General features: G+C 35.2%; 6 protein-coding genes and 10 non-coding genes across 17 annotated transcripts; 7 read left to right on the plus strand and 9 right to left on the minus strand.

Moving 5' to 3' along the window:
• Positions 1 to 97: 97 nt before the first annotated feature.
• On the minus strand, positions 98 to 254 carry K03B8.20. Its single transcript, NR_069519.1, has one exon. It is a non-coding gene; the product is annotated as an Unclassified non-coding RNA K03B8.20 (non-coding RNA).
• Positions 255 to 1,605: 1,351 nt separating this feature from the next.
• On the plus strand, positions 1,606 to 3,565 carry K03B8.6 (uncharacterized protein). The gene is made up of 4 exons (NM_073493.10): positions 1,606 to 1,729; positions 1,917 to 2,549; positions 2,605 to 2,763; positions 3,067 to 3,565. The coding sequence occupies exons 1-4, from the start codon at positions 1,607 to 1,609 to the stop codon at positions 3,145 to 3,147; spliced, it is 996 nt and encodes a 331-aa protein (NP_505894.2). The 5' UTR covers position 1,606; the 3' UTR covers positions 3,148 to 3,565.
• On the minus strand, positions 3,489 to 5,024 carry K03B8.8 (Conserved secreted protein). The gene is made up of 3 exons (NM_073494.7): positions 4,721 to 5,024; positions 4,502 to 4,674; positions 3,489 to 3,749 (listed from the first exon to the last, which is right to left on the minus strand). The coding sequence occupies exons 1-3, from the start codon at positions 4,958 to 4,960 to the stop codon at positions 3,569 to 3,571; spliced, it is 594 nt and encodes a 197-aa protein (NP_505895.2). The 5' UTR covers positions 4,961 to 5,024; the 3' UTR covers positions 3,489 to 3,568.
• A 508-nt stretch (positions 5,025 to 5,532) lies between these two features.
• Positions 5,533 to 6,916, plus strand: grl-3 (Ground-like domain-containing protein). Its single transcript, NM_073495.3, has 5 exons — positions 5,533 to 5,586; positions 5,632 to 5,901; positions 5,946 to 6,215; positions 6,375 to 6,479; positions 6,585 to 6,916. The coding sequence occupies exons 1-5, from the start codon at positions 5,584 to 5,586 to the stop codon at positions 6,789 to 6,791; spliced, it is 855 nt and encodes a 284-aa protein (NP_505896.2). The 5' UTR covers positions 5,533 to 5,583; the 3' UTR covers positions 6,792 to 6,916.
• On the plus strand, positions 6,235 to 6,372 carry K03B8.18. The gene has a single exon (NR_069520.1). It is a non-coding gene; the product is annotated as an Unclassified non-coding RNA K03B8.18 (non-coding RNA).
• K03B8.t1 lies at positions 6,257 to 6,329 on the minus strand. Its single transcript has one exon. It is a non-coding gene; the product is annotated as a tRNA-Val (tRNA).
• 21ur-12485 lies at positions 6,570 to 6,590 on the plus strand. The gene has a single exon (NR_069521.1).
• deg-3 (Acetylcholine receptor subunit alpha-type deg-3) lies at positions 6,892 to 9,181 on the minus strand. The gene is given in 8 exon segments (NM_001392614.1): positions 6,892 to 6,912; positions 6,932 to 7,219; positions 7,326 to 7,440; positions 7,488 to 7,663; positions 7,715 to 8,271; positions 8,324 to 8,776; positions 8,849 to 9,030; positions 9,075 to 9,181. 7 exon segments carry the CDS (start codon positions 9,166 to 9,168, stop codon positions 7,102 to 7,104), a joined length of 1,695 nt encoding a protein of 564 aa, NP_001379138.1. The 5' UTR covers positions 9,169 to 9,181; the 3' UTR covers positions 6,892 to 6,912; positions 6,932 to 7,101.
• Positions 9,182 to 9,228: 47 nt separating this feature from the next.
• 21ur-14733 lies at positions 9,229 to 9,249 on the minus strand. Its single transcript, NR_069522.1, has one exon.
• A 44-nt stretch (positions 9,250 to 9,293) lies between these two features.
• des-2 lies at positions 9,294 to 15,727 on the minus strand. 2 transcript variants are annotated; one of them, NM_001392616.1, is made up of 11 exons: positions 14,104 to 14,284; positions 13,695 to 13,785; positions 13,041 to 13,240; positions 12,134 to 12,397; positions 11,909 to 12,035; positions 11,694 to 11,847; positions 11,384 to 11,632; positions 11,054 to 11,316; positions 10,830 to 11,006; positions 10,595 to 10,627; positions 9,300 to 9,791 (listed from the first exon to the last, which is right to left on the minus strand). In NM_001392616.1, exons 2-11 carry the CDS (start codon positions 13,732 to 13,734, stop codon positions 9,619 to 9,621), a joined length of 1,680 nt encoding a protein of 559 aa, NP_001380111.1. In that variant the 5' UTR covers positions 13,735 to 13,785; positions 14,104 to 14,284; the 3' UTR covers positions 9,300 to 9,618. The 2 variants fall into 2 exon arrangements, with proteins under 2 accessions (NP_001379140.1, NP_001380111.1); NM_001392615.1 differs by lacking the exon at positions 10,595 to 10,627 and having other exon boundaries at positions 9,294 to 9,791; positions 13,695 to 15,727.
• K03B8.22 lies at positions 10,817 to 10,966 on the plus strand. Its single transcript, NR_069523.1, has one exon. It is a non-coding gene; the product is annotated as an Unclassified non-coding RNA K03B8.22 (non-coding RNA).
• Positions 15,728 to 17,578: 1,851 nt separating the features above from the next.
• Positions 17,579 to 18,687, minus strand: T26H10.2 (FRG domain-containing protein). The gene is made up of 4 exons (NM_001136437.3): positions 18,673 to 18,687; positions 18,461 to 18,613; positions 17,784 to 17,847; positions 17,579 to 17,736 (listed from the first exon to the last, which is right to left on the minus strand). The coding sequence occupies exons 2-4, from the start codon at positions 18,495 to 18,497 to the stop codon at positions 17,601 to 17,603; spliced, it is 237 nt and encodes a 78-aa protein (NP_001129909.2). The 5' UTR covers positions 18,498 to 18,613; positions 18,673 to 18,687; the 3' UTR covers positions 17,579 to 17,600.
• A 1,942-nt stretch (positions 18,688 to 20,629) lies between these two features.
• Positions 20,630 to 20,805, minus strand: T26H10.3. The gene has a single exon (NR_069524.1). It is a non-coding gene; the product is annotated as an Unclassified non-coding RNA T26H10.3 (non-coding RNA).
• Positions 20,806 to 21,830: 1,025 nt separating this feature from the next.
• T26H10.6 lies at positions 21,831 to 22,006 on the plus strand. Its single transcript, NR_069525.1, has one exon. It is a non-coding gene; the product is annotated as an Unclassified non-coding RNA T26H10.6 (non-coding RNA).
• Positions 22,007 to 22,961: 955 nt separating this feature from the next.
• On the plus strand, positions 22,962 to 23,111 carry T26H10.5. The gene has a single exon (NR_069526.1). It is a non-coding gene; the product is annotated as an Unclassified non-coding RNA T26H10.5 (non-coding RNA).
• On the minus strand, positions 22,989 to 23,111 carry T26H10.9. Its single transcript, NR_069527.1, has one exon. It is a non-coding gene; the product is annotated as an Unclassified non-coding RNA T26H10.9 (non-coding RNA).
• Positions 23,112 to 23,490: the final 379 nt, after the last annotated feature.

Raw genomic sequence — 23,490 nt, forward strand, 5'->3', positions numbered from 1 at the left:
CAACTCGTCATTCCTGATGAGCACACTTCACGCGCCGAGCCAAGCTTTTCAGTCAGTGTTCAGCCGACTTGCCCCACGACCGATGCATGAGCCACTCTGTTCTTCGGAAAACAAAAGTGTCATGGTTGAACAAGGAGCCGCACACTTATTGTACAAGGCATAATTTGAACAAATAATTTCATGTGGCGGGTGGCGACTGTCTCAGCGGCGAGGAAGACCTCCCGGCTCTTTTGTATCGCAAACACGTTCAAATCAGAAAGAAAAGTTGAAGAGCAACGGGAAAGAAAGAGATATGTATGGAGTTGAAATGAGAGTAATGGGGAAAAATATCAATGTTATTCTCTATTCAAACTTTCATAGACTGTGGTGTTTGATCCTTTAGAGTTCTTCTTTTTGAAATTTCATATTCATTCAGATGAACGTATACAAAAATTATGGAAAAAGTCGTAAAAAAGTTTTTAGAATTATCTAAAACACAGAAAATATATTCAAAATATCACTTGAACATCGTTTTCGTAAAAACCATGTACAATAAACATAAAAAGCACTTCGCATGAAAATTTAATTTTTTGACCCTTTTTACTATTTCAAGTCAAGTCTAGACATTTGCAAGATGTCATACCCAACATTTTCTCGTAAGAAATCATTTCTTCAACCTACTTGACTTGGTAATTCAACCGTTTTTCACACATTTACCATCCTCATCTCTTCTATTCTTGTCCTTTTCTTTCGTTTTCTTTGCGCACGTATCGTAATCTCGTGTTATGCAAAATAGGGGTACTTGTTAATGCAGACGTTGTGGTTTCATACCTCTCTTGATCTTCTCATATTTCTCATATTTTGCAAATTGCCGTCGGCTATATTACTTTGATGTCCCAGACGATATCTCATGATTTTGTTTAGAAAAATCTATTTTTGATCGTAAATTTGTAAAAATAAAATGGTAGCCGATGGTAGATAATGGAAAAATGTTTACGTTGCTTGCTTTTTAACAACGGGGATATTGAAGGTTAGGAGTGAGAAATGTGTCATCAAGGATTCTTTTTGTAACTTTACTCTAGACTGTTGGAAGGGCAGAGGTTTTAAGAAAAAGAATATGACAAATAGAACTTGAAACGTAGGATGTGAAACATCTGATCGTAATAGTCCGAAATTCACAACTCAGCGGGTTCAGTTTCATATAAGATAAAATACAATATTGATTTTAAGGGCATCTTCTTCTTTTTTCCTAACTGTATCAAATTTTTATCAAACCTATTTGCTCAAATATTCTTCCTTTTCATGTTTGAAAGTTTTAAAAGTTTTCCGTTCGACCTCACTTTTTTCCTCCTTTTCTGTCCTTTGAAACTATCTTGCTCGTTCTCGCCTTTTCTCAATTTAAAAAATGCTCATCTGCCACATACCTCTTCTATGTTCTCTGTCTCTTCATCTCAAACATTGTCTCTACTTGACACTTTGCCTGACACCATCTCAATGTGTGTTGGCCGTGTGTATGAAAGAGGCGTGGTTTGAGTCTGTCTGGAGGAAACCATGTTGTCTTTTTCATTTTTCCGTGCCCTCTCTTCATTGTAAAATATTTATGAAGAAACATTATTTTAACTTCAGAATGAGGAAGCCACTGGTGGTATTGCTGTTGATACTGGTGACAACGGTGGAGAGTCGATTCGTGGACAAAATGGTCAATTCAGAAATTGGAGACACCTATTACAAACACGAATCGGATCCAATAGTAAGCTCTTTTCAAAAAATTTGCTTCAATGAGTGAAAACTAGTAATCTGAAGAAGAAATACATTGTCCGAAATTTAGAAGTGAACTAGCGAAGTCTCTGTTTTTTTTTATTTTATTTTATTGTTGCAGCCTTCTTATAGAAGGAATTTTCTAATTTTAAACAAATGTTATATTACTTATTTTCTAGATGATCGACGACAAAGATGACGCACCTCAATACGAAGTAAATTCGGAAGAAGTTCCAACTTTGCCACGTATGAATAGTCAGACCAAATGGGAAATGATTCGTGCCAGTGGACAAGATCCAACAGTCCGTCGTAGAAAAAACAAGCAGCATCGTCAGCAGAAAGTCGTCCTTGGACGTGAACGTCGTGACTTGATCCTTGCTCCATGGAGAATCACTCATGTTGTTCCGAAAAAGAAAGAAGCTGAAGTTCCAAAGAAAGCAATGGCTCTGTCATTTGATGTCTGTCCTGAAAAATTCGATGCAATTACAAAGGGAATCAATGGAAGAACCTATGTTTTTGCTCGCGAAAGGGTTTATCAAATTTGGTTTGAAGACGGACTTCCACAAAAAGCGTCTTACTTGATCAGTGAATTCTTTGCTGGAGGACCGAGAACTGTGACCGCCGCATTGACAAATTCTCGATCTGGAGTCACAATTCTCTTTGATGGACGAACTGCATACAGATTCCGTTGGAACAGAAAACATCGTAGATTCCAGCTGGCGAAAAATACCCCACAAGATCTTCCCCGAAACATCACAATCCATCCATTGTCAGCATTTGAATGGGCCGATGGAAATCAAGTTGTTCTCAGTGTGAGTTGATATCAATCTTAAGAAAACCTTCTTGTCATGGTTGAAATGATTTCAGGGTGAACACTTCATCATCTACGACGCATACTGGAACTTAGCCACATTCACAGGCCACACACGCAAGTATTTCCCAAATCTGCCAAGGGATCTACTGGGAATCGTGTACAACGGAGCTGGAGAAACACTTTTGATGTACACCAAGACAAACAAGTTAAAGGTATTCTTTCCGCAATATTAAAATCTTCGGCAGTCGGCCACTTTTTTCCGCTGGCGATATTCTCAATTAAACAGTACTTATATTTACGAAAATCGGCAGCCCCGTCAATTTCCGATAAGTTTAAATTTTCAGAGAACGCCAATTGCCGAAATTATCGGGAAAATTTATATCTTGAGTTCAGCATACGTATCAGCTTTTAGAGCATTCATAACTCTCTCGATAGCGACTCTATAGTAACAATTTTCAATAGGATTCCAACTTTGCTGTTGAAATATAAATCGATCTTTTATGTTAATTTTTCAGGTTTACAACACGAAGAAGTTCAAAGTAGTACAAGAATATCCGCTGAAACTGTCTGAATTTGTCGGATGTCAAACTAGATGATCTGCTCAATCTGTCTTCATGCCTTTCTATCAAATCTCTCCCATTTCCGATGATCTGATCCTTTCATTCGTTTCCTTCTCAATCTTAAGATCGATCGATTTTGCTTTTTTGCTTTATTTGTTTTTTTTTCTAATTTTGTTTCTTTGCTTACTCACTTTTTATGCCCAATTCAGTTCTGAGCCGGTGTCTTCGAATCAGAATTTCAACTTCCTGTTTCTAACCCAATTAAATCCTAACTCACATTTTAAGTTTTCTACTTATTCCCAACACCCACAGTCTTAAGTTATTTTCCCTTCCTTCACCGCCTTTTCTTAAAAACGTTTTACGTGTATTTTTGTTTTATCTTTTCATGACTTTTTATATTTCAAGTTGTCATTTTCTTCATTTTGCAACAAAAAATAAATCAAATCTTCGCAATAGTTCAGCGTCGTCGACGTCCTAACACAAATTCCATGACATTATCCAGAATGTTATCAGTCATACTTCCAACTCGTCCCATCAGACTATACGACGGCGGAGGATACATCATTGGTGGATAAGGAGGAGGTGGGTACTGGTAATTTGGCAGTGGATCAAATCCTATTGGCCGTTGATTAATTGGTCTGAAATATACTATTATTTCTCAATAACTGTGTCTGCATTACTTTATTAAAAGTGGAATGTAAACTGACAGTTTTCAACTTTTTATTAAAAACTCTGCAAAATAAGCAAAGGTGACTGAAAGGGGCCAAATTTCCATACCATGCACATATGGATTTACTCGGAAATCATTTGTTTTGTGTTTTTTCCTTAAGCGTGATTACATTTTTTCCTTAAGCGTGATTACATGTTTTTTTTCACGGAAAGAACACTTTCGACATAATTTGTCTAAATACATTCATATGCTGTAGAAATTCGGCTCAATCTACTTGTTTACGTAAATATTATAGCAAACGTGCGTTGCGTCCTAGTGGAATGTCTGAAAGCAGAGTTTACTTTGAACACATGAGTTTTAAATTAAAATTATTTGATAAAATCACAAACCTTTTTTTCAGTTCAAGAACTTTGCAAAACCAAAACTTTTTTTAAAAATTATATTATTTCTCAAGAACTATATTTAAAAATTTCTAAAACTGTGTCAATTTGATTTTTAAGTTTCGCTCTTAAAAACGTAAAAAAACTATTTTCCTTTATTTAAAGTCTTTCCATTTATTGTGGTAACAGGGCCAAAGTTTGAATGTCAAATCATTTCCTAATTGTTGACTGGTTCTATTTTCTCTTTGCAAAATACTAGAACGTAGTATAAAAATATTCTGATCCCGATCACAGTTTTGCAAAGTTTGTATTAAGTTTGTAAAATTTGGTAAAAACTCACCCTTCTGCCCGTACAATTGTGGCCGTTACCGGAGGAAAATATTCAGGAGTTGTTGTTCTTATTGGTGGATCATATTCACGAGAAGAAACTTCCAATTTCTTTGCAAGTGTTGTTTGAAGTCGCTTCATTAATCCTGATAAATTTGGAACAGGTACTGGCAATATCGACGGATTCTAAAATTGCTTATATTAATTATCAATATTTAAGTTCAGAACTTACCTCATCCACTTTGATATGAACAGTTTGTGTAGCACCGGGTGATGTTTTTCGTATAATTTCAGTGTATTTTATACCGTCTTCTTTGAAAACTCTGGATGATATTATTTCAGGCTTCCTCGTTTCAGCGTTAACTGGTGCCACCGTGATATCCTTGCCAATTGGCATAAATTCAACAGTTGTATTTTCATTTTCAGCTATAACATCAGCGATAAAAATGGAAACTAACAGTAAATAACGCATCAAGTAGGACGTTGGAAATTTTGGGAATCAAATTGAAAGATGACCGTCAAATACTTTGTGGTTAGCGAATTTGGAGTGGTTGGAGTGGCAAGGACATCTTGATAAGAGATACAAAAAATAGAACAAAAATGAGAACTGGTAATTTCTGATTAGAACAATTTCAGCCATCATCATTTTTCTAATAAAATTTAAGTTTACAGGGAAATACATAGTACGGGGAAATTTGGTTTAGTGGGAGCAAAACTAATGTACCAATTGTATTAAAATAATTTTAATCTTAATTGAATTTTCTTTTTTTTCAGTCAATGGATCCAGAAGAAGAAGCGATTCAAAAAATACAACCCGGTCGCGACACGAACAAAATAATTTTAAACAAAAATTACATAATACTTTATTTTTCATCCACAAACAAAAAAAACCAGTTTAGGGATATGTTGATTATTTTTCTCATGAAAATAAATTAACTTTACCCGTATCTTTAGAAAAAAAGAAAGTTAGACTGGTTTCAATGTGGGTCGGCGATATACTTGTATGTGTGTACATAATTAGTGAAAAAGGGGTCAAACGGATTCATTGTTGTTTTATCCCTGTCTGAAGATACCCAAAAAGAACAAAAAAAAACAATGGTGAGTTTTCTTGCTTTCCGATTGAAATAATTATTAAAGTTTCAGATTTTACTTCTATTAATTGTCTTCATTATCCCATCAGTACTAACTGCTCCTGTCAGAACTGAGTTGTGTTGTTGTGGATGTATAGAAGAACCATGTCCACTTGTTGGACCCAGTTGTCCAGCTCCACGGGCTCCATGCAATGCATCGGTTGAAACTGTAAAATGTTCCGCACTTCAGCGACTTTTTGAAATTTCTCAACATAAATTGTTTGCTGATGAAGACGATGAAGAAACATCGACTTTTCAGCCAACTCCAAGTTTTGATCATCAGGTTGTTTTTCTGTTATAAAATCAAAGTTTATTTTTTATTTTCAGAAAACAATGAAGCTTTTGCCAACATTGAACGCGAAGGAAGTTCAAAGGATGAAAAATGAAATAATGGAAATTAGCACAAATAAAACAAGAAAATCTGAAATTCGGTTCAGTCCCCCAATCGAATCTGACAGAGTAAATGGGTTACATAGAATCTCTCATATGATGAAAGAAATGGAAGGAATGTTGATGCTCATGAGAGACGAAATATCCATTCAAATTGAAAATTCAAGTCCAGTAAAGTTGTTGGAAGAAGCTGCAACGAGGACAGAGGTAATTAAAATATCAAAATTTTGCTGGAAAATTTAAAAAGTAGGTCCTGGCCGGGTTCGAACCGGCGACCTTCTGCGTGTGAAGCAGACGTGATAACCACTACACCACAGGACCACACGTTTTGACGTTTTGGCAGCAGTTAAAAAAGTTTGTTTGCAGATTGACTCTTCTTTGCACGCATCTCCCATGACAAGAGCGATAAGGCACAAGAGAGCGGAGACAGAAAACTGCAATGATGAAAAATTGAGAAAATTGATAAAAGAGGTGAGTTGAGATATGTGTTCAAACTCTCATGAAACAGTGATATGTCGGCTGCAATGTGTTCATATTTTGTTGCACAGGCTGAACTAACAATACGGAAGTTTTCAGAACATCAGAAGGGATGCAAAAAGTTCCAAAAGAGAGATTCAAAAAGCTGCGAACAAGGAATTCGGCGGACATTTTAACGTAATCTGTTCACCATGCGAATTTTCATTCGTCGTTGCGTCTCAGAAATATTGTGACGGGTTTAAGGATGACGTGGCATGTTTCGCATTCCTTCAGCCTCCAACCAAATTGAAATTAGACGATGAATAGTTTAAATAGTTTAAATCAATTTGATAATTATGTTTTCTAATAATTTAATTAATAAATTTCTCAACGAGTATTTCTCATTTTCAATACCAATAATGTTTTCCGTCGAAATAAAAATTTTCATTAAAAATTGAGAACAAGAATCAAAGCCATAGAATTCTGTGGAAAATTGAAAAAAATAACCAGATAGCAAGCAAAGTACCGGTACACATCGCATAGTTATTGAATGGAAAACAGAAATGAGGGTGAGAGAGAAAAAAATGTGAAAATATTGGGGGAAATGCGGATAAAATTAGGAAAAAAGAGATAAGTTTTAGACATTAAAGAATCGGTCATCCGGGTGGTCATAACTGTATTGTGCCATTCTGCCAACGAGAATGAGGCCAGCTGTCACGATGACGACTGCTCCTACGAAAACTATCAACAGGAACCTGAAACAATTTTTCTTTACTATTAATTTTTGGACAGTTTGAGAAAATTTGATTTGAAAATTATTTCAAGTGTAAGCATATAAATTTGTTTTAGCCGAACACTAACCGATCCAATACAGTTGCCAAAAACTCCCATTCGAGGGAGCACTGCCGTTTTCTTCGCATCTCGTCCACTTCCTTATTGAATACATTGGAAGTTCTTCGTAATTGAGTATTTGTTCCTGAAAAGTTAACTTTAAGGTCATTGCCTCAATCATTTATAGCTTACCAGCAAGTGCTGACATTGTTCCCTCCCACATTGTAGCTTTGGCAGTTGATGGAGCAAGAGATGGTGCACGTGACCTGGCTGTATTTGGAGAATTTGGAGATGTTACATCAATCATTTGGAAGGATTGCCGCTTTTCAGAAACACTTCCAGCCGACTGTGGCACTCGCAATGTGGACCTGAAATTATTTTGTTTTTCAAAGATTGTAAAGTTATCAAATGAAACTTACATTGGAGATGCCATTTTAGTTGATCCATTATTCACATTTCTTGATAAATAATGTGACTTTTTCCTTCTTCGAACATTCAATGGATCATCATCAAGTTCTCCCCAAAGAGTTTGAAGTGGTGGAGGTACATTGAGCAATAGGACTTGAGGAAGGAGAACGAAGAAGATATAACGAATGAATTGTGGAGGATTTCTTCCATATTGCCGACGTCCTTGTACAGAAAGTACAACACTTGTAAGGAAAGTACCAATTGAGATGATTATGATTATTGAGAGGTAGAACCAAGCAATAAGTGGTACGAATTCACTAGTAGTTGGCATTTGATCAGACACCATTAACATCAAGATAGACATTGCCAAAAGTGTAGTGATTCCCAAATTGATCTTTTCAGTTCTGTCATCATCTGTAGAAGCCGGAGTGAAGAATCCAGTGATAGCTACTAAAGTAATGATTGATGTTGGAATAATAAGATTTACTAGGTAGTAAAGAGGTTTTCGTTGAATAACCAATGAGGCTTGAAGGATCACCCATGGCTCGGCACAACACGCGTATTTGTACTGAAATTGATGGATTTGGTGGTCTTAAGAAATACAAGAGAACAATTTTTACCTCATGTCTATGAATTTTGAATGACTTCACCTGCCATTCTTCATTTGGAATGAATGATTGCATGCTCACTTCGGTGTCTGCATAGTAGTCAAGAGCAGATTTTGAATTTGTCCAGCTCGATATTGTCAGTGTGCAGTTTTGTCGATCGTACGGGAAAAATCGAATATTTAATCGACAAGTAATCGTGTAAATTGCCGGATAGAGAAATGAAAGTTCAGCTCCCTTTTCTCCTTTCCAATAATTTGAAGTTGCTTGAATGTTCATATATCTTTCAGTTTCATCTCGACTCATTTTCACACTGTTATAAAGATAAGTGTCCGGAATCCAGAGATGATGGAATGGAATAATTGTTGAATTGATCATTCCATATTCATTGGGATTCCAATCAAGATATTCATCTCTCCATTTTTGAATCATCCAAACATTTAATTTAATATTTTGAGACGGCTCATCCTGAAATATAAAATAAAATATTAGAATTTTTCTTTTGAATTTTTTGTTAATTGAAAATGTTGATGAACTCACCACTTCAATGATCTGATAGAGTGATATACTGATATGCACTTTCAGAGATTTCTTGTGATCAAGAATCGGCCTGACACGCACATCATATCTCTCTGGTGACAATAAATGTCTCGTTAATCGTACTAATGGCACATTTTTCATTGCTATATCTCGATCAGCCGTCGAGTTTAACAGTCGGGGGTCTGGAACGTTTCGTAAATTATTGAAAGAGTCTGGGAATACTCACCGAATGTCTTTAAGGTTGCATTGAGTGACTGTGACGTTGTTGTGACAGAAATCACGCAAAATAAAATAATGATTGTCCGAATCTTTAACGTCATTCTGGCATATAACCTGTAAAATTTGGTTAGGGACAAAACAAAGAAAATGGAAATACTATTAGGGTAAAGGTATAGAGTACAGTGAAAATAACACTGGGAGAAGTGGAAATAATGAGATGTTGTAATAGCCAAAAAAATAATTTATTCGTAAAGAATTAGGATTGTTGGTCAAGAAGGTCAAGATAGGAAAAGGAAGAGAAATGAAATTGAAGCTTAAGCGAAAAATTGGGAACAGAAGAAAGTGATTAAATCTATAGTACAGACAGAAATAGAAAACAATATGAAAGCAAAATGTGAATTGATTATTAAAAAGCAAAACTAAAAAAAGTAGAAAATGGAATAAGAAAAACGAAAAAAAAAAGAGTATCAGAAACCGCGTCATGTGTGTGGGGGATAGAATAGCAACCGAGAGAGGAAAGAGTTTTTGGAAAATGATGAAAATGAGAATGTTCATCCTCCATATTCAACACCAGCTTGATGCCAGTGAATGAAACCAATGAAGTTGATTCCAAATGTGATTATTAGGAAAGCAACTACAAATATGACAAAGCACGTTCTCTCCACAACTGTGGCAAACCATTCGAATTCGGCAACTGCTAGCTGTCGATTTGCTTTTATTGAGCCTGAAATTTAGTTAAACGGCTTTAGGTGGATATGAAGTATCAAGAATCAACAATGATATGGTCACATATGTATATATATATATATTACTAGATATGTCTTACGATACTTCTGTTACACCTGTACAACCCCGCAAGCTTCAAAATTAAACTGTGAAAAATTTCTCCAGTAGTTTCAATAGTTTAGAACTATTTTCTAGTGTTTTTTATAGAATTGCTAGAACGATGGAGGTTTGACAAAATGCTACCCTGTGCCGACCCAACGCTTCCTAGAAATCAGTGTTTCTCAACCATGTTGAGCCAATAATTGACCCTATGTACCAGTTTGTCGAACCCGTTCTAGTTGGTTGGATTGTTCTAGTAGATTACACATTGCTATGTTCAACTCTCTATGATTGGAATTAATAAAAAATTAACATAACTAAAAAAATTACAACCATATGAGTAAAACACAATTTACTTGATACTTGATATTATTGATTTTATCTAGTTAAATTGTTAGTAGTGTAAACAATACGAATTTCCAGATAACATGTGATTTTGAGTTTCCTATTAGTTTAACATTGCATAATGAAATGTCATTTAATTGGTAACAAAATGAAATGTATCACTTTTCAAAATATTCCACTTTCAGCTATCGATATATTGATTACAAAATTATAAACATTGAAAACGCAGAAGTTGGATGCAAAGCTAATATTCAAATAAAAGCCGATTAAATAAATTAACTGAAATATTGAAACGAGATCAAACCCGTTATCAAACATAGTGATAGAAGAAGTTTTTAACCGTACAACACGACCTACCTTGTCTCATTGAGCTTCGACTCAATCCAGCCCCTACAATTACGTTTTTTGAACTCTCAAAATAAAAAGTGGCTTCGCTAAAGTTTAGCAACATTTGGACGGAACGAGGATTAAAATTTTGAGTTATTCCCTAAGACCCGTGCTATTTGAACTTGGCATTTCACTCAGTGCCGTTTTTATTTCAAGCTCCGTTAGGGCTCCGTAGTACAATATTGATTCTTAAAATAAGACTTACTCTGCATTGCGGCAAATGTGTTGTCCTTTTGTGACTTGGGGCGCATTCTGCTCGTCAAGAATTTTGACGATAATTCTGACGCCACCGATACAACATCATCAGCTGGTCCAGGTGTTAATGGAGGAGGAAGAGGAGATGATGATGGAACCGGTGGAGCTGAAGGTGAAATTGATTCATCTGGAATACATTTAAAACATGATATGATATAAGATACTAAAGCCTACCTGGTTGATGCGCTGTTGGTGATAAATGAATAAGTGGATCCGTGCTCTTGTCAGAAATAAGAGCTAAACCACTGTTACCTCGTTGTGTTGCTCGTCGTGCTCCACTGACCCATTTATTCCGAACTGATTCTTTAACACTTGCAAGTTGCAGTGGACGAACTTCTACCAATGGCGTCGGCGCATCAAAAGCTTCCATCATGTGCTCTTTCTCAACGTGTGGAGGCAACGATGTGCATGTGAACCATGCAAGAACTTTGGCAAATCTTAAAATAGAAAACAAAACATTATGTAGCAACTCAACAAAAAAAAACTTAGGAAGCATTCACGTACTTTAGTGCTCTTTTGGACATTCGCTCGCCAAGACTTCCTCGTTTTTGAATGGCAATTATTACGGATGAGACAACGGTTCCTAGGGAAATCACTATTATCATTGCTAGAATGAACCATCCAATTAGAGGAATAAATGTAGATGTTGTAGGCATTTGATCGGAGACCATTAACATCAAAATGGACATGGAAAGAAGGGTCGTGATACCCAATGATACTTTCTCTTCACGCATTCCTGATGCAGATGATGTTCTGAAAATATGAAAACATGGCTCTTTAAATAATTAATTTTTTGAAATTTGTTAAAACTTACGTGAAGAATCCTACAATAGCAATTAGAGTAATAATCGATGTTGGAATAATAAGATTGACTAAATAGAACAACGGTTTTCTCCGAAGATATAGCGTCAACTGCAGTAACGTGTAGTTATTTGGACAACATGCGTATTTCACTTCCTGTCTTTTAACTGAAAACGAAGAAAAATATTTTGAAAACCTCATTAATGATTTAGTCATTTAAATGCTCACTTTTTGTTTGTAAAATGTACCATCCTTCGTTTTCCAAGTAGTTTGATGTTCCAATTTTATCCGAGTATGGGAAATAATCTATACCTTTTTGGTCATATGTCCAAGATGAGAAGGTCATTGTGCAGACCTAAAAACAAGAACATTCTTTATTTTGGTCTCAAAAACGAAAACTAATGAGTTTAGCTGTCAACGTTTACAACCTAATTGTACGAAAAAAAAACGTACTTGTACATCAAATGGGAAGAACCGGAGGTCGAGTAGACATGAGAACTTATAAATTGTCGGATATAGAAGTTCGATCAATGCAGCTCTTCGATGTGTGTCAGTTGTAAGTTTTGAGTTCAATAGTCTCCTTGTATCGTCGTCTTTCATTACCAATGAATTGTAAAGTGTGGTGTCTGGTAACCAAATAGAGTCGTACGGCAAGCGAAGCTCCGTTATATTTTCGTAATCGTCCGGATTCCAATAGAGAAACTCGTCGAACCATCGCTAAAAAATGTGAAAGATTTTAGTCTTCTTGTGCTTCCAACGTATTTTTTCTTATCCTTTGCACAATTCTCAGCAAACTTCTACATGCTTGGGTAATGCTCTATCATCCGAAAAAAAAGGTGGTGAACACCTAAGGATTTCCGCTCGTTTTCCGTTGGTTTTTCAACGAGCAAGCGTCATATCCGTTGTTTAGATTTGAAGTAGACATCAGCTAACCATAGGGTTTTCCAAATGACATTAAGTCGAATTTGTTTCATTGAAAACACCCACCAGCTATTTTCGAAATAGTTACTCGGAAGGTCAAAAAATCCTGATCAAATGCCAAATAAAGGCTATATCTCACACAGCATTAAGTGTATTTAAAAGGTTGGAAATTGCAACAAATTGAAGAAAATTAAATTTAAAAAAATGTAAAGTTCAACATTTAAAATATCAATATTTGAAAGCTTGAATGAACTGACGTTCAACTTTAGATATTTAAGCAATACTCTCAAGAAATAGCAAAACAATTTCAGAAAAACACTGAAATTATCCAAGGCTGATAAAACAGAATTTGATCAAAACTGTCTCACAACCCACACTCCAAATGTCGTGCCTGCTCGTGCCATATTCTCCCAATTCAATTTTAAAATTTCAGTCCCACCTCAATAATCCAAGCATTGAGCAAAATATATTGTTGTGGTTCATTGAGCTCTAAAATTTGATAGAGATCCATCGAAAACGACACATTAATTGGCTTGGAGTTATCCCACATTGGCTTTGCCTTTTTATCGTAGTTGTCAAGTAGATCATGTACAAGTCGAATCTGTGTTGGTACAGGAGTGTCGGCAATGCATAGTGATGCTAAAAGAATCTTTTTCGTTGTCATCTTGAATCAAACTGATGGCTGGTTTTACGACTGTTTCTTGCTCTTGTTCATTTCACTCTAATCAACCAAATACGGATAGGAGAAAAAAGGTTTTGGGCTTTTAGTTCAATTGAAAATTCATCATTTTCCTGTCACTAAGATTAGCATCGTTTGACCCCTCTTCCCACTCTAACTACACTTTTCAGGAAATGAAAAAAGAAATGGTGAGGAGTACCACCACTTTTAGTACTACTTCGACTACATTTTGTTGTTGCAAGAGGGTCTCTAGGTCCTCAAGAAAAAAGAAGAAAGATATTTGTTTGTTGTAAATTAACATCTGATGAGTGATGATGACTAACAATCCGGAACTCTTCAAACACTATTCTTTGTAGTATGATGGTCACCAGGCATCAAGCTTTGAAGCCTGCAGTTTTGTTACAAAATCCTTACCTGTTGTAGCCAATAGCAAGCTTTGAATAATAATAAGCATCCTGTAGTAAAAGTAAATGTGTGTTGTGTGGACCAAAAAGTGGGGTTGTCTCTGAAAACAATGAATGGTCACTGGAAAATTTTTTGAATGAGTCGGAGGGAAAGAGAGCACTGAAAATGGGAGGAGTAAATGGGGAGGGTGAGCCGCTTGAATTTTCTTTTAATTTTTTTGTTGTTTTCTTTCCTTTTCAATTTTTGCTTTTTCCTATTTTAGGTGGTCCATGAACCACTTCTCCAACCGAATTTTCGTATAATTTGTCCCGCTCTCTCCCCTTATATACACAATATACTCACAACAACAAATAACAATAAAAAAGGCACTCGTAGGTGAATTGAATAAAGATTATAAAGTGAACTGAAATGAACTGACCACTACTGGCTGAAAATATTCGTTTTGGGTATAGAGTTCTGACAGGTATGTTGTGCCTCTTCTCTCGCCTTCCTTCTCTTTTTTTCTCTTCAACTAAGGGTCGTTGTGCTCGATGGACCGTGCTTCAATGTTCATAAGAACCTTTGGAAGAGAGATGATGGGACCCTCTTCTGCTCGTAGGTGGAAGAAGAGCAAGGTAAGTGCTCGATTCGCTAAAAATGGAATGTGTGATGAAAGTGGAATGTAGGAGGAATTTGGAATTGTTGAAAAGATCAAAACGGATGAGACATCACATATATGTATTGTCTGGAATTTTTTAGAAGTGGATGAGTTGGGTAGAAATCACGTATTGATATTAATGTCTTTCTTAGCTTGGGCAGAATATAACAATATGGTTTATCCAAAACAATCTACCATGAATGAATGTTACACTTGGTGCTATAGTTTTCAATATGGGCGAGAACAGAAATTAATCAAACAGGTATCTGTTAGGTCAATTCAAATTATGATTATAATTTCAATGGCATAATCTGAATCATGAAATCTTTGAACATGAACATAACTCTTACGTAACTGATTAGATCCAATAATGTTTTATGGAAATTTAAATTGATGAAGCATTTTCAAGTTAAAAAATGTTGAACCTGTCAAAATGCAAAGTCAAAAACCTAGAAGTAGAGCAAATGCAGTAAATATGCAAACCAGAATTTAAGAAATTAATAAAACAAATTGGCCCACAAAAATGTCATAAACTGTGCAATTTTAACTAAAGTGCTACAGTACTTGCAAAGTATATTCTATGGACGTTTCACTGAAATATAAAGGCATTCTCTGTCTTGTGTATCAAATTTTGAAAATAAGATCAAACATAATTAGGGATAAGTGAGAGATAACGGATAAATTTCACACAAGATGCGAAATAAAACAACTTGTCGTACATGAGTTTGTTCACCTGATCTGTCAGCCAACGGACCGACAAACGGATGAAAAACTGAAAAGGAGGAGGTATATGAGACTTTAGATAAGAGATGAAAGATGAGATAGAATCAAGGAGTTAGCAGGAAAAAGATAAACTACATTGAGCACAGATTTCTGAACAGGACAAGAGAGTGACAAATTGCAGTTGCCATTTGTTTCTTCAGTAGCTAATTGTGTTTTATTCTAACTCTTTTCGATCTCTATCCTTTGTTTCATATTTCAGAATTTTGAGTTGCCCCTGAATTTTCCGGTCATATCGTATATCATATTTCAAACGGATAAAGATTTTTGAGGATTGCAAAAGAAGAAAAAGAGGGTACACGAAGTTATGGGCGCAAACATCGACGGAACAGCTGGCTGCATCTACCAGCTGAAAAAGATCACAAACGAACACTTTGACGTGGCGAATGACAAATTGAAGAAAAAGGGTTAATAATGGTTAAGGCAAGAAAAAACAAAAAAGGGTTCGAGAGCTATTATGAGAGAATAAATTTGCATTCAACTAATTTTCGTCAATTGTCTTCAGTCACTATTTCGGAATTTTCTTTTCTGTTTCCAATTTGCGATTCTAGGCTTTTACATTTACCTGACATTATTCGTGAAAAACAAAAAAAACAATTCTTAAGCTTTGAGCATATGGTAGCGTAACAAGAAATGTAAGACGTGCAGATGCAGGGTGGCCTGAGGTCGGAGCAGAAAGAACAGAAAATTTTGTAAAAGCGATGAGGAAGTTGGAAAATCGGATAGAGAGAGAGGCAACAGGTCAGTTTGTTGTTTCGAGACGAACCTATTAAACTATACTCTCTACTACTATGAGGACACACGCCTTCTCAAAATTGTTTTGAAGTCCTTTTTCCTCTTTTTGTGAGAAAACGGGGTGTGTGGGGGTGAAACGAGCAAGAGTCGTGGTCCTTCTTGCTCAAATTAGGCAAAGAGCTGTATTCACTTGTTGCACACACTTTTCGACGATTGGTATCCTAAAAATGAGACGGCTTTTTCGCGGAGTCCCATCGGTCACCGACGCCGCCCACCTTTTCAATCAAAACATTTATTTTAAAATTTTTTGAATTGAGTAATCAAAAATGCATTTTTCGATTTCAATCAGTCACTAGCTCATTTTCAACCTCAGCACCTCCCTCATCAAATGAATATTAAAGAAGGCGGGGTTCTACAAACACTGGTGTACCTAGAATGACCGCTTGAACATCAATATGGAGCAAAAATCAAATATGGGAAATGGACATTTTTCTTTGGCCATATAGGAGGATAAATCTATTCTAGGCTAAAATGTTCTCATATTCAAAAATTAATTTACTTTCTGCCAAAAAATGTTTAACACTCTTTCAGATTTTTAAGAATGTATGTACTTTGAGATCTTCAGATCTATGACCATTTATCTTCGAGAAAATTTTAGCCAATTTTAAAGTGACCACACCTATTTTTCCAAGCATGCAATTGAAAATACAGCTTCAGAATTTTTGCGGAATTACTTATTTTAAAAAGTCGGTTAACTTAATTTTTTTAGAATATAGTCTTGTCAACTTTTAAAAGTTCGAATTTCCTGGAACTCATTCGAAAAGTTGTTGCTCATGGGGCCTTTGAAGTTTCAAAAACGAGCACAATTAATTTGGAGTTTAGTTTTCATAATTAAGAAAACATTACAGCATACACAGCATAAAAGTTTTAAGAGTTGGAAAACTTTGAAGTTCCATAATATTTTGAACTCATAGAAAAAACGCGCGTGGCAACACAGTGTGAACGTTAAATCAGATTAAATCTCATTAAAAAAAATAATTTGTTGTTGCAAAAGTTTAAAAAAGTTAAAAAATAATTGGCAACTCTCAATTTTTGATCACGTACCTGAATGTACTCAAAGTGTAAAAACTAGGAAACTCGAAAAAATGCCATTGGAATGAGAAATGAAATAAAAAGAGTTTAGTGCCGGTCTAACAAAAAGAACAATGAAAAGTTGCACTCAACGCTGCCAAATAACCAAAAACTTTGCACAACCAAGAACCAGAATAGAAAACGCATCTCGACGTCAAGCTCAGGAACATACGTACACTTGTATGCATAAGCTAATCTAGAATGCTGATCGTAGAAGGCTTGCAGAACTTTTTAGGTCGAAGACACAAAACCACAAAAAAAAGTTGTGAATGGAGCTTTTTGGCGTCGACGACTAGTTTTTCAATGATTGACATACTCCGTCAGTGTCATTACTTTCTCTGTCTCATCTAGCTGACAAAAAAGAAAAACCCCGACAGTAGTAGAAGGCGTCCGAACAACGGATTAGTTTGTTGGTACCAAAGAGTTTCTATTTGAAGAAGAGCAAACCAACAGAACAAAAATGTAAAAAAAAACAAAGAGAAGCCTGGAGCGTTTGGTAGAAGCAGAGCAAAAGCAAAAACACGTTTCTTATTCATCAGAAGTCGTCAGTCTCTGAAAAAAATAGGGCCAGCATGTTGACTGCTTATTCAAAGAGAAAAAGAGTAAATGGATTTCCTTGAATAAAGTTTATTTTAAGGATACTCATGCATCCCACCTTCTGATACTTCTTCTCTCAATCCATTTTCGATATCATTTCCAGTTGAAAATCGAATAGGCATCAAAGGATCAACACGCCGGAGGCGATGATGTGCAAAGGCTGCTTTATCACTGAAAATTTAGTAAAATGTGAATACGAAGAAATGACTGACACTAACCAATAACAGACGGCTCTCAGTACTTGCTCATTTGGTGACAATGGCATTCCAACAAAACTACCGCCTGAAATTCATGCACTTTTTGTTTGTTTCATTTAACTTACCGAAATACTTCTTGCCCAAGTTTGACAAAAGGCACTTGGTTACGAAATTAACTAACTTGGGGCATTTGCTCGGCAAGACTTTGTTCAGACCACGCTCAAGCTCACTATTAGCCCAAGTTTGATCCAACTATTGCCAACGTCTTACCCAAAACTAAAACGTCCTACAAAAATCTTGTGTCAAATATTGTGAAGAGTTGGATCAAACTTACAAAGTTAAAGTTAGCTTATACATGGTCGCAGGCTGAACCAAGTTTTGCCATGTAAACATTTTTGGACTAAATTAGGGCAAGAGGATTCCGCCAAATTTCGAGATAATATGGCATGATTTTCGAGAATATAGCAAGCTATATATAAGCTAAATAAAATGTATCATCAGCAATACAGAAACTATAGAATATGATTCTAAGATCTAGCTGATTGTGAGAAAACTATTGGAAAAATGGATGAATGACATCAAACACGCTCACAATAAATTCATAGAATATTGTGGAAGTTCATTGTGCAAACATCGTCCGTGTAGGTCCGACCAAAGTTTAACTTTAAATGTACCGAAAACATCGGTGAATTTATTACCTGCAATCTTTTCCATCATTGTTTCGAATTCGGCCATTTCTTTCACTGCTTTTCTTCTCTGATAGAAAATCCATAAATATTCGAAGATATCGACTATAAAGCAAAGAAAAACGATTGCAATGACAAGAAATAATATAGAAATCCAATTTAACACTGCAAAAAATAAAATATCTTACATCAGTCCGTTTCGAAAAAAAAAACAAGAAACTCACTCTGTCTCATTCAATTTATCGAAATAATGTATTTATGGATGAAACAAGAAATGTGCTTTCACGGGAGGTCCGCGTGGGAAAATTAGAAAATTGAAAATTAACAAATTTAGGAAGGCTAGAGAGTAAATGAGAACTCATCTTGCATTTTTTTTTGTCAGAAATATGTATACATAGGTGCTAAAAGGGACCAAGCTAATTTTGAACGAAATGACCAAAAAACGTACCAAAAAATGCAGTTATTATGTATGCTGACTGACTTTAGAATCTTGAATGAAGGAACGTCTGAATGAGAACACAAAGCATAGATCCTAGAAAAAATGGGTACTACAATTCTATAGCATGATGTGGGAATTCAGGATAAGGAGAAGCTGCAAGAGCCTTTTACAATGATTGTTTTGAACACGTTGGTCTAGTTTGATTGAATTGCAGAAACAAGAAATCATCAATTTCTAAATTATTGTGAATTAATAAAATACAATCAACATTTAAATTTTTAAGTTTTCAAAGACATCAAATAAAACTTTTGGTTTTTTTTCAATGACAGTAGGGCTTTTGAGCACTGTTCTAGCTTGCGTGGTGAGGTGAGCAATGTGATGTTCGTTACTGTTTTCTTTATTTTGAAGTTGAACTTAAACTATTTGATAAAAATTATTTTTAAAACAACTTCGATGATTTTTTGTGAACCTAATTTCACAACATATCGCGGCTGACACAAAAACAATAAAAATGGATGTTAATCTTGAGTAGATCAAGAGGTCTCAGAACATTTGGACCTTGTTGTTTGTACTTCTTATTTACAAGAAGTATACTTTGACACTAAACGTCTTCCGTGTTGTTTGAAATTTATATTGGTAATAAGAACAAGAAAACATATTTAAAATTACAAAGATCTGAATTCTCCCAAATTAGTTTTCAAACAAAGCTCCGCAATTTGTGTCTGAAATAATTTTTTTAACAATCATAATAATGCATTTGCAAAATTTAGAAGTTATAGAGACAAAACAAAATTAATATTTTATGGATCGGTCTTTAATAATGTTTTTTTGGTTCTGGAATAATTTTATGTTTAACTTTTACTAAAACTTCAAGCCGTTGGAACCTAGCTTTTTACTCATTGACCTGACTTGGATGTTTTTAAATATTTTTTGAATTGTGTGTTGCAACGCCTCATTCTCATATAATATTGATCCTGATGAGACAACTAGAAACCAAATGATCATTTAAAAATATGGGTAGTTGATTTCTTTAGACATCATTTTATTCAATCAACCTACTTGAAAGCGAAGATGTCTACCAACTTATGCCCATATTGACATTTCCTGTCTTACAATTTCAATAGTAAAAATCTTTGAGAATTGTCGCCAAATGTACCACCGTCACCAAAACACAGAGTCAAACAATCATGATCAGTCTGTATTCTTATTTACTGAACTTTTCCTTTTTACAACTGCCGCTTTTTTTTCAATTTTTATGTTTAAAAACATTGCAGCCCTATTGAAACCTTTTCCATATTTCATTAAATAAAGTCCAGTTGTTATCAAGGCAATATCCACAAAATATTGTACTTTAAGCCCTCTTTGAATGGAAATATGTTTTATGATATAAACCTCGTATATTTCTATCTTTGATGCTTGCATCCCAGCGGATGTCAAATCATAACCACATAAATAAACGTATAAATATTTTTCGGATAAGTTCCCAGAGAATGCTGCTCGCAACGAGAAAGATCATTCAAACCGTGGTGCGTGACTTTTCATAAGACCAAAATTTGTAATTGTCGTTTTCTTCAATGAATTATTTTTATTGCGTGGGTTTCAAGAACACGAAAATGACGTTCAGAAATAATTGGTCAATGTGGTCCATAACTTTCATTATTCTCCATGACGACTTGCAAACCGTTTTTTTTTCGTTTGATTTTCTATTTCTGTCTCTTTCATTTTCTTTCATAAGAGGTACTGCTAATGAATGAGAAGCTCTCCGAGATGGGCCACGGCCCAGGCGGCGGTCTACTCAAATTTCACTTTGCGAAAGCCGTCGAAGATGCCCCACACTCTCCGTCTTGTATTTGCTTTTTATTTTGGTTTTATCTCAATGCTCTTCTAAGATTTATCCCAGCTCGTCTTCCTCATCTTCTCATTCATTTTGATCGTAGTCCAGTAGCCTCGTCTATTCTTGTGTGTGTGTACTTAATGGGACTTTAGTTGGTCCAACCGAACTTCTAGACTCGTGCTTAACCTTCGGTCGCCTCGTCATATCCAAACTCAATATCCAATTCTACTCCAAGTATCGCTAACACGTACCTGAAATCGACACCTGGACGTGCGAACATGCGTTTCTCTTTTATTTGCATCTAACCATTCCCTTTGAAGCCACCCATCAAAGTATGTTAGATCGATAAGGTGTAAGTACAAGAATCTGAAGTGTGATCCGACTACTCACCTCTTACCATACCTTCATCTCTCTAGGCCCGACGACAACAAGTGTGTAAATAGAAAAATGTGTCAGACTCTGATCAACAGTAACTCTTTTTTGAACTTTCACAATTTCATTTTTCTTTTGTACTTTCATTGAGTTTGAATTTTGATTGACAATTTTGAATATTGTGCCAACCGAAAATTCAGGGAAGTTTTTTAAAAATTTAATTTCCAAAAGTAGAAAGTACCACTCATCATTTTGGGAGTAGTATAATTTTTTTTCAACGGTTCATGAAAGGCTATAAATTTTCAAGATTTTGCAAATTACACAGAACTCTTGAAAACAAGTGTTTTCAATTATCTATGCTCAATTATCTCTATAAATTGCCAGGATTTAGTTCGCCCAATGTGTACTTTGATTTCCTTAGAATTTGTACTTTCCAGATCCTTAATAGAACAAATGGGTCGCGAACCCCAGTTCCAGTTGTAGGTTCTAGGGAAAAATATTATGTTTTGGCAAATGGTTGGTGTTGGGTGTTGGGTGCTTGGTCAATCCTGCAACCCAATTTAGTGTCGTGCTGTGCTTTTCGCACGCAGATTCGATGGTCTTCCAACCACATATGTATAAACGCTCTTCACGTGAAACACATTTTTTGCTCTTTTCACACCATATCTCGTTTTCTCAAATTCTTCTCTAACACTAAATAGAAGATTTTTTGATGTTTCTTTCAGATACTGAAAAATTTGTCACAAATTGCCCGTAAAATGTATGCTATAACAGAAAGAAACATAGAGTTCGTTTGAAGTGGATCGCATTTAACGCCACTTTTTGGCGGCAGAGTAAATATTTGAAAGAATTCGGGGAAAAGTAAGGGCAGAACAAATGAAGTAGACATGAGGAAGGTGAGAGACTGTTTTTTGAATTGCCTCCCTTGTGAATTTTGACTTGTCCACAAACCGAGAATTAGCTCAAATTCTTTGTGGGTTCAAATGCTTGATTAGGTGATTTTTGAAAAATAGTTTTGCAAAAAAAAAATAATAATCGATCAATAATTAATACAATTAAAGTTTTGGTGTAATTATATTGAAAATAATGTTTGAAAATAGATAACAGTATTGAGGCTGTAATAAAAGTTATGTGATTGACTTCAAAGATACTACTAAGATTTATTTTCAGCCTAAAAAATCGTTTCTTTGAGATACTCCCAAACGAACATATATTCATTTTCTAGTAAAATCTATTGAGTGAGTCTATTACTTTTATTAAAAATTGATGGGCTTCAACAACTTAAGCTGCAAATTTATATTTATTTCTTACAATAAGATAATAAGCACTGAGAGATGAGATTAAAATATTAAGGGCTCAGATTATATGTTTGCATATTTGTATCCATAAAGCCCGTTGATCAAAGATTAAATATCAAATGAGTAACTCATTCCAATCTTCCTGTATTATTTTTTATTTTGTTTTTGGAAATCTAAAAATTATTTAGGAACAAGTTTGATGACAACTACTTTTATCAAGAAACCTGTGAAACTAGAATAAACTAACAAATTGTCAGAATACCTATTTCAAAAACTGAATATGTTTTTCATTTTGCACATCTCACAATTTGCATGGGAAATTTCATGTCATTTCGTCATTTCTGTTATTAGCCGCTCTTTGGTTCATCCTGGCTTCCCAATAAAAGCTTTTCCGCAGAAAACGTTTCTCTTCAAACTCTATTAACTTGCAGAAACATTTCAAAAATTTGCAAAGGAGTCTTTTTTTTTGAAACTTTTAGCTCTTATCCCACGTCCTCTCCCAAACAGCCACTAATCCCATTATCTCCTTCTCTCTTTCCATACATATTCCTCGTTTTCCCATCCTAATCTATCGAGTCTCTTTCTCTCTTTATCTCATCCATTTTTCCTTTTTTTCCTAGAATAAAAGAGTAATCCATTCATTTTCTACTGACTTTTCTATTTTTACTCTAATTGTGCTCATCACAAATGGCTCCTCATGGGAGCAATTATCGATATGCTTGCCGCGGCACTCAATCGCACTTTTCGTGTTTCTCCTTTTAAACAAACTACTGCTGATCAAACAACATGGTTCATGTTTCATTTTTGTAACAAAAGTTTTTGCTTTTTCATTTAGCAAAAAACAAAAAAATCTGCAAGTTCACTTCGACGAAACACATCCGGAAATGGATAGATGTGACTAACCACTGGGCATACGCATTGTGTCTTCAGAAGCCCTTCGTTATTCGCCTTCGTCAAGGCACGAGTCTCAACAATTTTTTGTTCAATAGCAACTGTATATGACACCATTCAATGTGTCATTTACAGAATGATCAATTTAATATCCTGTGAAACTTTCCAGACTTGAATTATTTTATTTATACAAATTGAATATGGAACG

This window comes from Caenorhabditis elegans, chromosome V (genome assembly GCF_000002985.6).
Source record: "Caenorhabditis elegans chromosome V".
Classification (NCBI taxonomy): domain Eukaryota; kingdom Metazoa; phylum Nematoda; class Chromadorea; order Rhabditida; family Rhabditidae; genus Caenorhabditis; species Caenorhabditis elegans.

Excerpts from the sequence above, each read along its gene's own strand:
- K03B8.6 (NM_073493.10), top strand. The coding sequence starts at position 1,607 with ATGAGGAAGCCACTGGTGGTATTGCTGTTGATACTGGTGACAACGGTG. Across the intron at positions 1,730-1,916 it reads AACACGAATCGGATCCAATA|ATGATCGACGACAAAGATGA; the intron begins GTAAGCTCTTTT and ends CTTATTTTCTAG. Across the intron at positions 2,764-3,066 it reads CCAAGACAAACAAGTTAAAG|GTTTACAACACGAAGAAGTT; the intron begins GTATTCTTTCCG and ends TTAATTTTTCAG.
- K03B8.8 (NM_073494.7), bottom strand. The coding sequence starts at position 4,960 with ATGCGTTATTTACTGTTAGTTTCCATTTTTATCGCTGATGTTATAGCT. Across the intron at positions 4,675-4,720 it reads TTCATATCAAAGTGGATGAG|AATCCGTCGATATTGCCAGT; the intron begins GTAAGTTCTGAA and ends AAGCAATTTTAG. Across the intron at positions 3,750-4,501 it reads ACAATTGTACGGGCAGAAGG|ACCAATTAATCAACGGCCAA; the intron begins GTGAGTTTTTAC and ends AGTATATTTCAG.
- grl-3 (NM_073495.3), top strand. Across the intron at positions 5,902-5,945 it reads CTCCAAGTTTTGATCATCAG|AAAACAATGAAGCTTTTGCC; the intron begins GTTGTTTTTCTG and ends TTTTATTTTCAG. Across the intron at positions 6,480-6,584 it reads TGAGAAAATTGATAAAAGAG|AACATCAGAAGGGATGCAAA; the intron begins GTGAGTTGAGAT and ends GGAAGTTTTCAG.
- deg-3 (NM_001392614.1), bottom strand. The coding sequence starts at position 9,168 with ATGACGTTAAAGATTCGGACAATCATTATTTTATTTTGCGTGATTTCT. Across the intron at positions 9,031-9,074 it reads TGCAACCTTAAAGACATTCG|ACCCCCGACTGTTAAACTCG; the intron begins GTGAGTATTCCC and ends GAAACGTTCCAG. Across the intron at positions 7,441-7,487 it reads AACAATGTCAGCACTTGCTG|GAACAAATACTCAATTACGA; the intron begins GTAAGCTATAAA and ends TTAACTTTTCAG.
- des-2 (NM_001392616.1), bottom strand. The coding sequence starts at position 13,734 with ATGCTTATTATTATTCAAAGCTTGCTATTGGCTACAACAG. Across the intron at positions 11,848-11,908 it reads GTACATTTTACAAACAAAAA|TTAAAAGACAGGAAGTGAAA; the intron begins GTGAGCATTTAA and ends CTTCGTTTTCAG. Across the intron at positions 11,633-11,693 it reads GCTATTGTAGGATTCTTCAC|AACATCATCTGCATCAGGAA; the intron begins GTAAGTTTTAAC and ends TCATATTTTCAG.
- T26H10.2 (NM_001136437.3), bottom strand. The coding sequence starts at position 18,497 with ATGGCCGAATTCGAAACAATGATGGAAAAGATTGCAG. Across the intron at positions 17,848-18,460 it reads AATGATGGAAAAGATTGCAG|GCGGTAGTTTTGTTGGAATG; the intron begins GTAATAAATTCA and ends CATGAATTTCAG. Across the intron at positions 17,737-17,783 it reads CTGAGAGCCGTCTGTTATTG|TGATAAAGCAGCCTTTGCAC; the intron begins GTTAGTGTCAGT and ends CTAAATTTTCAG.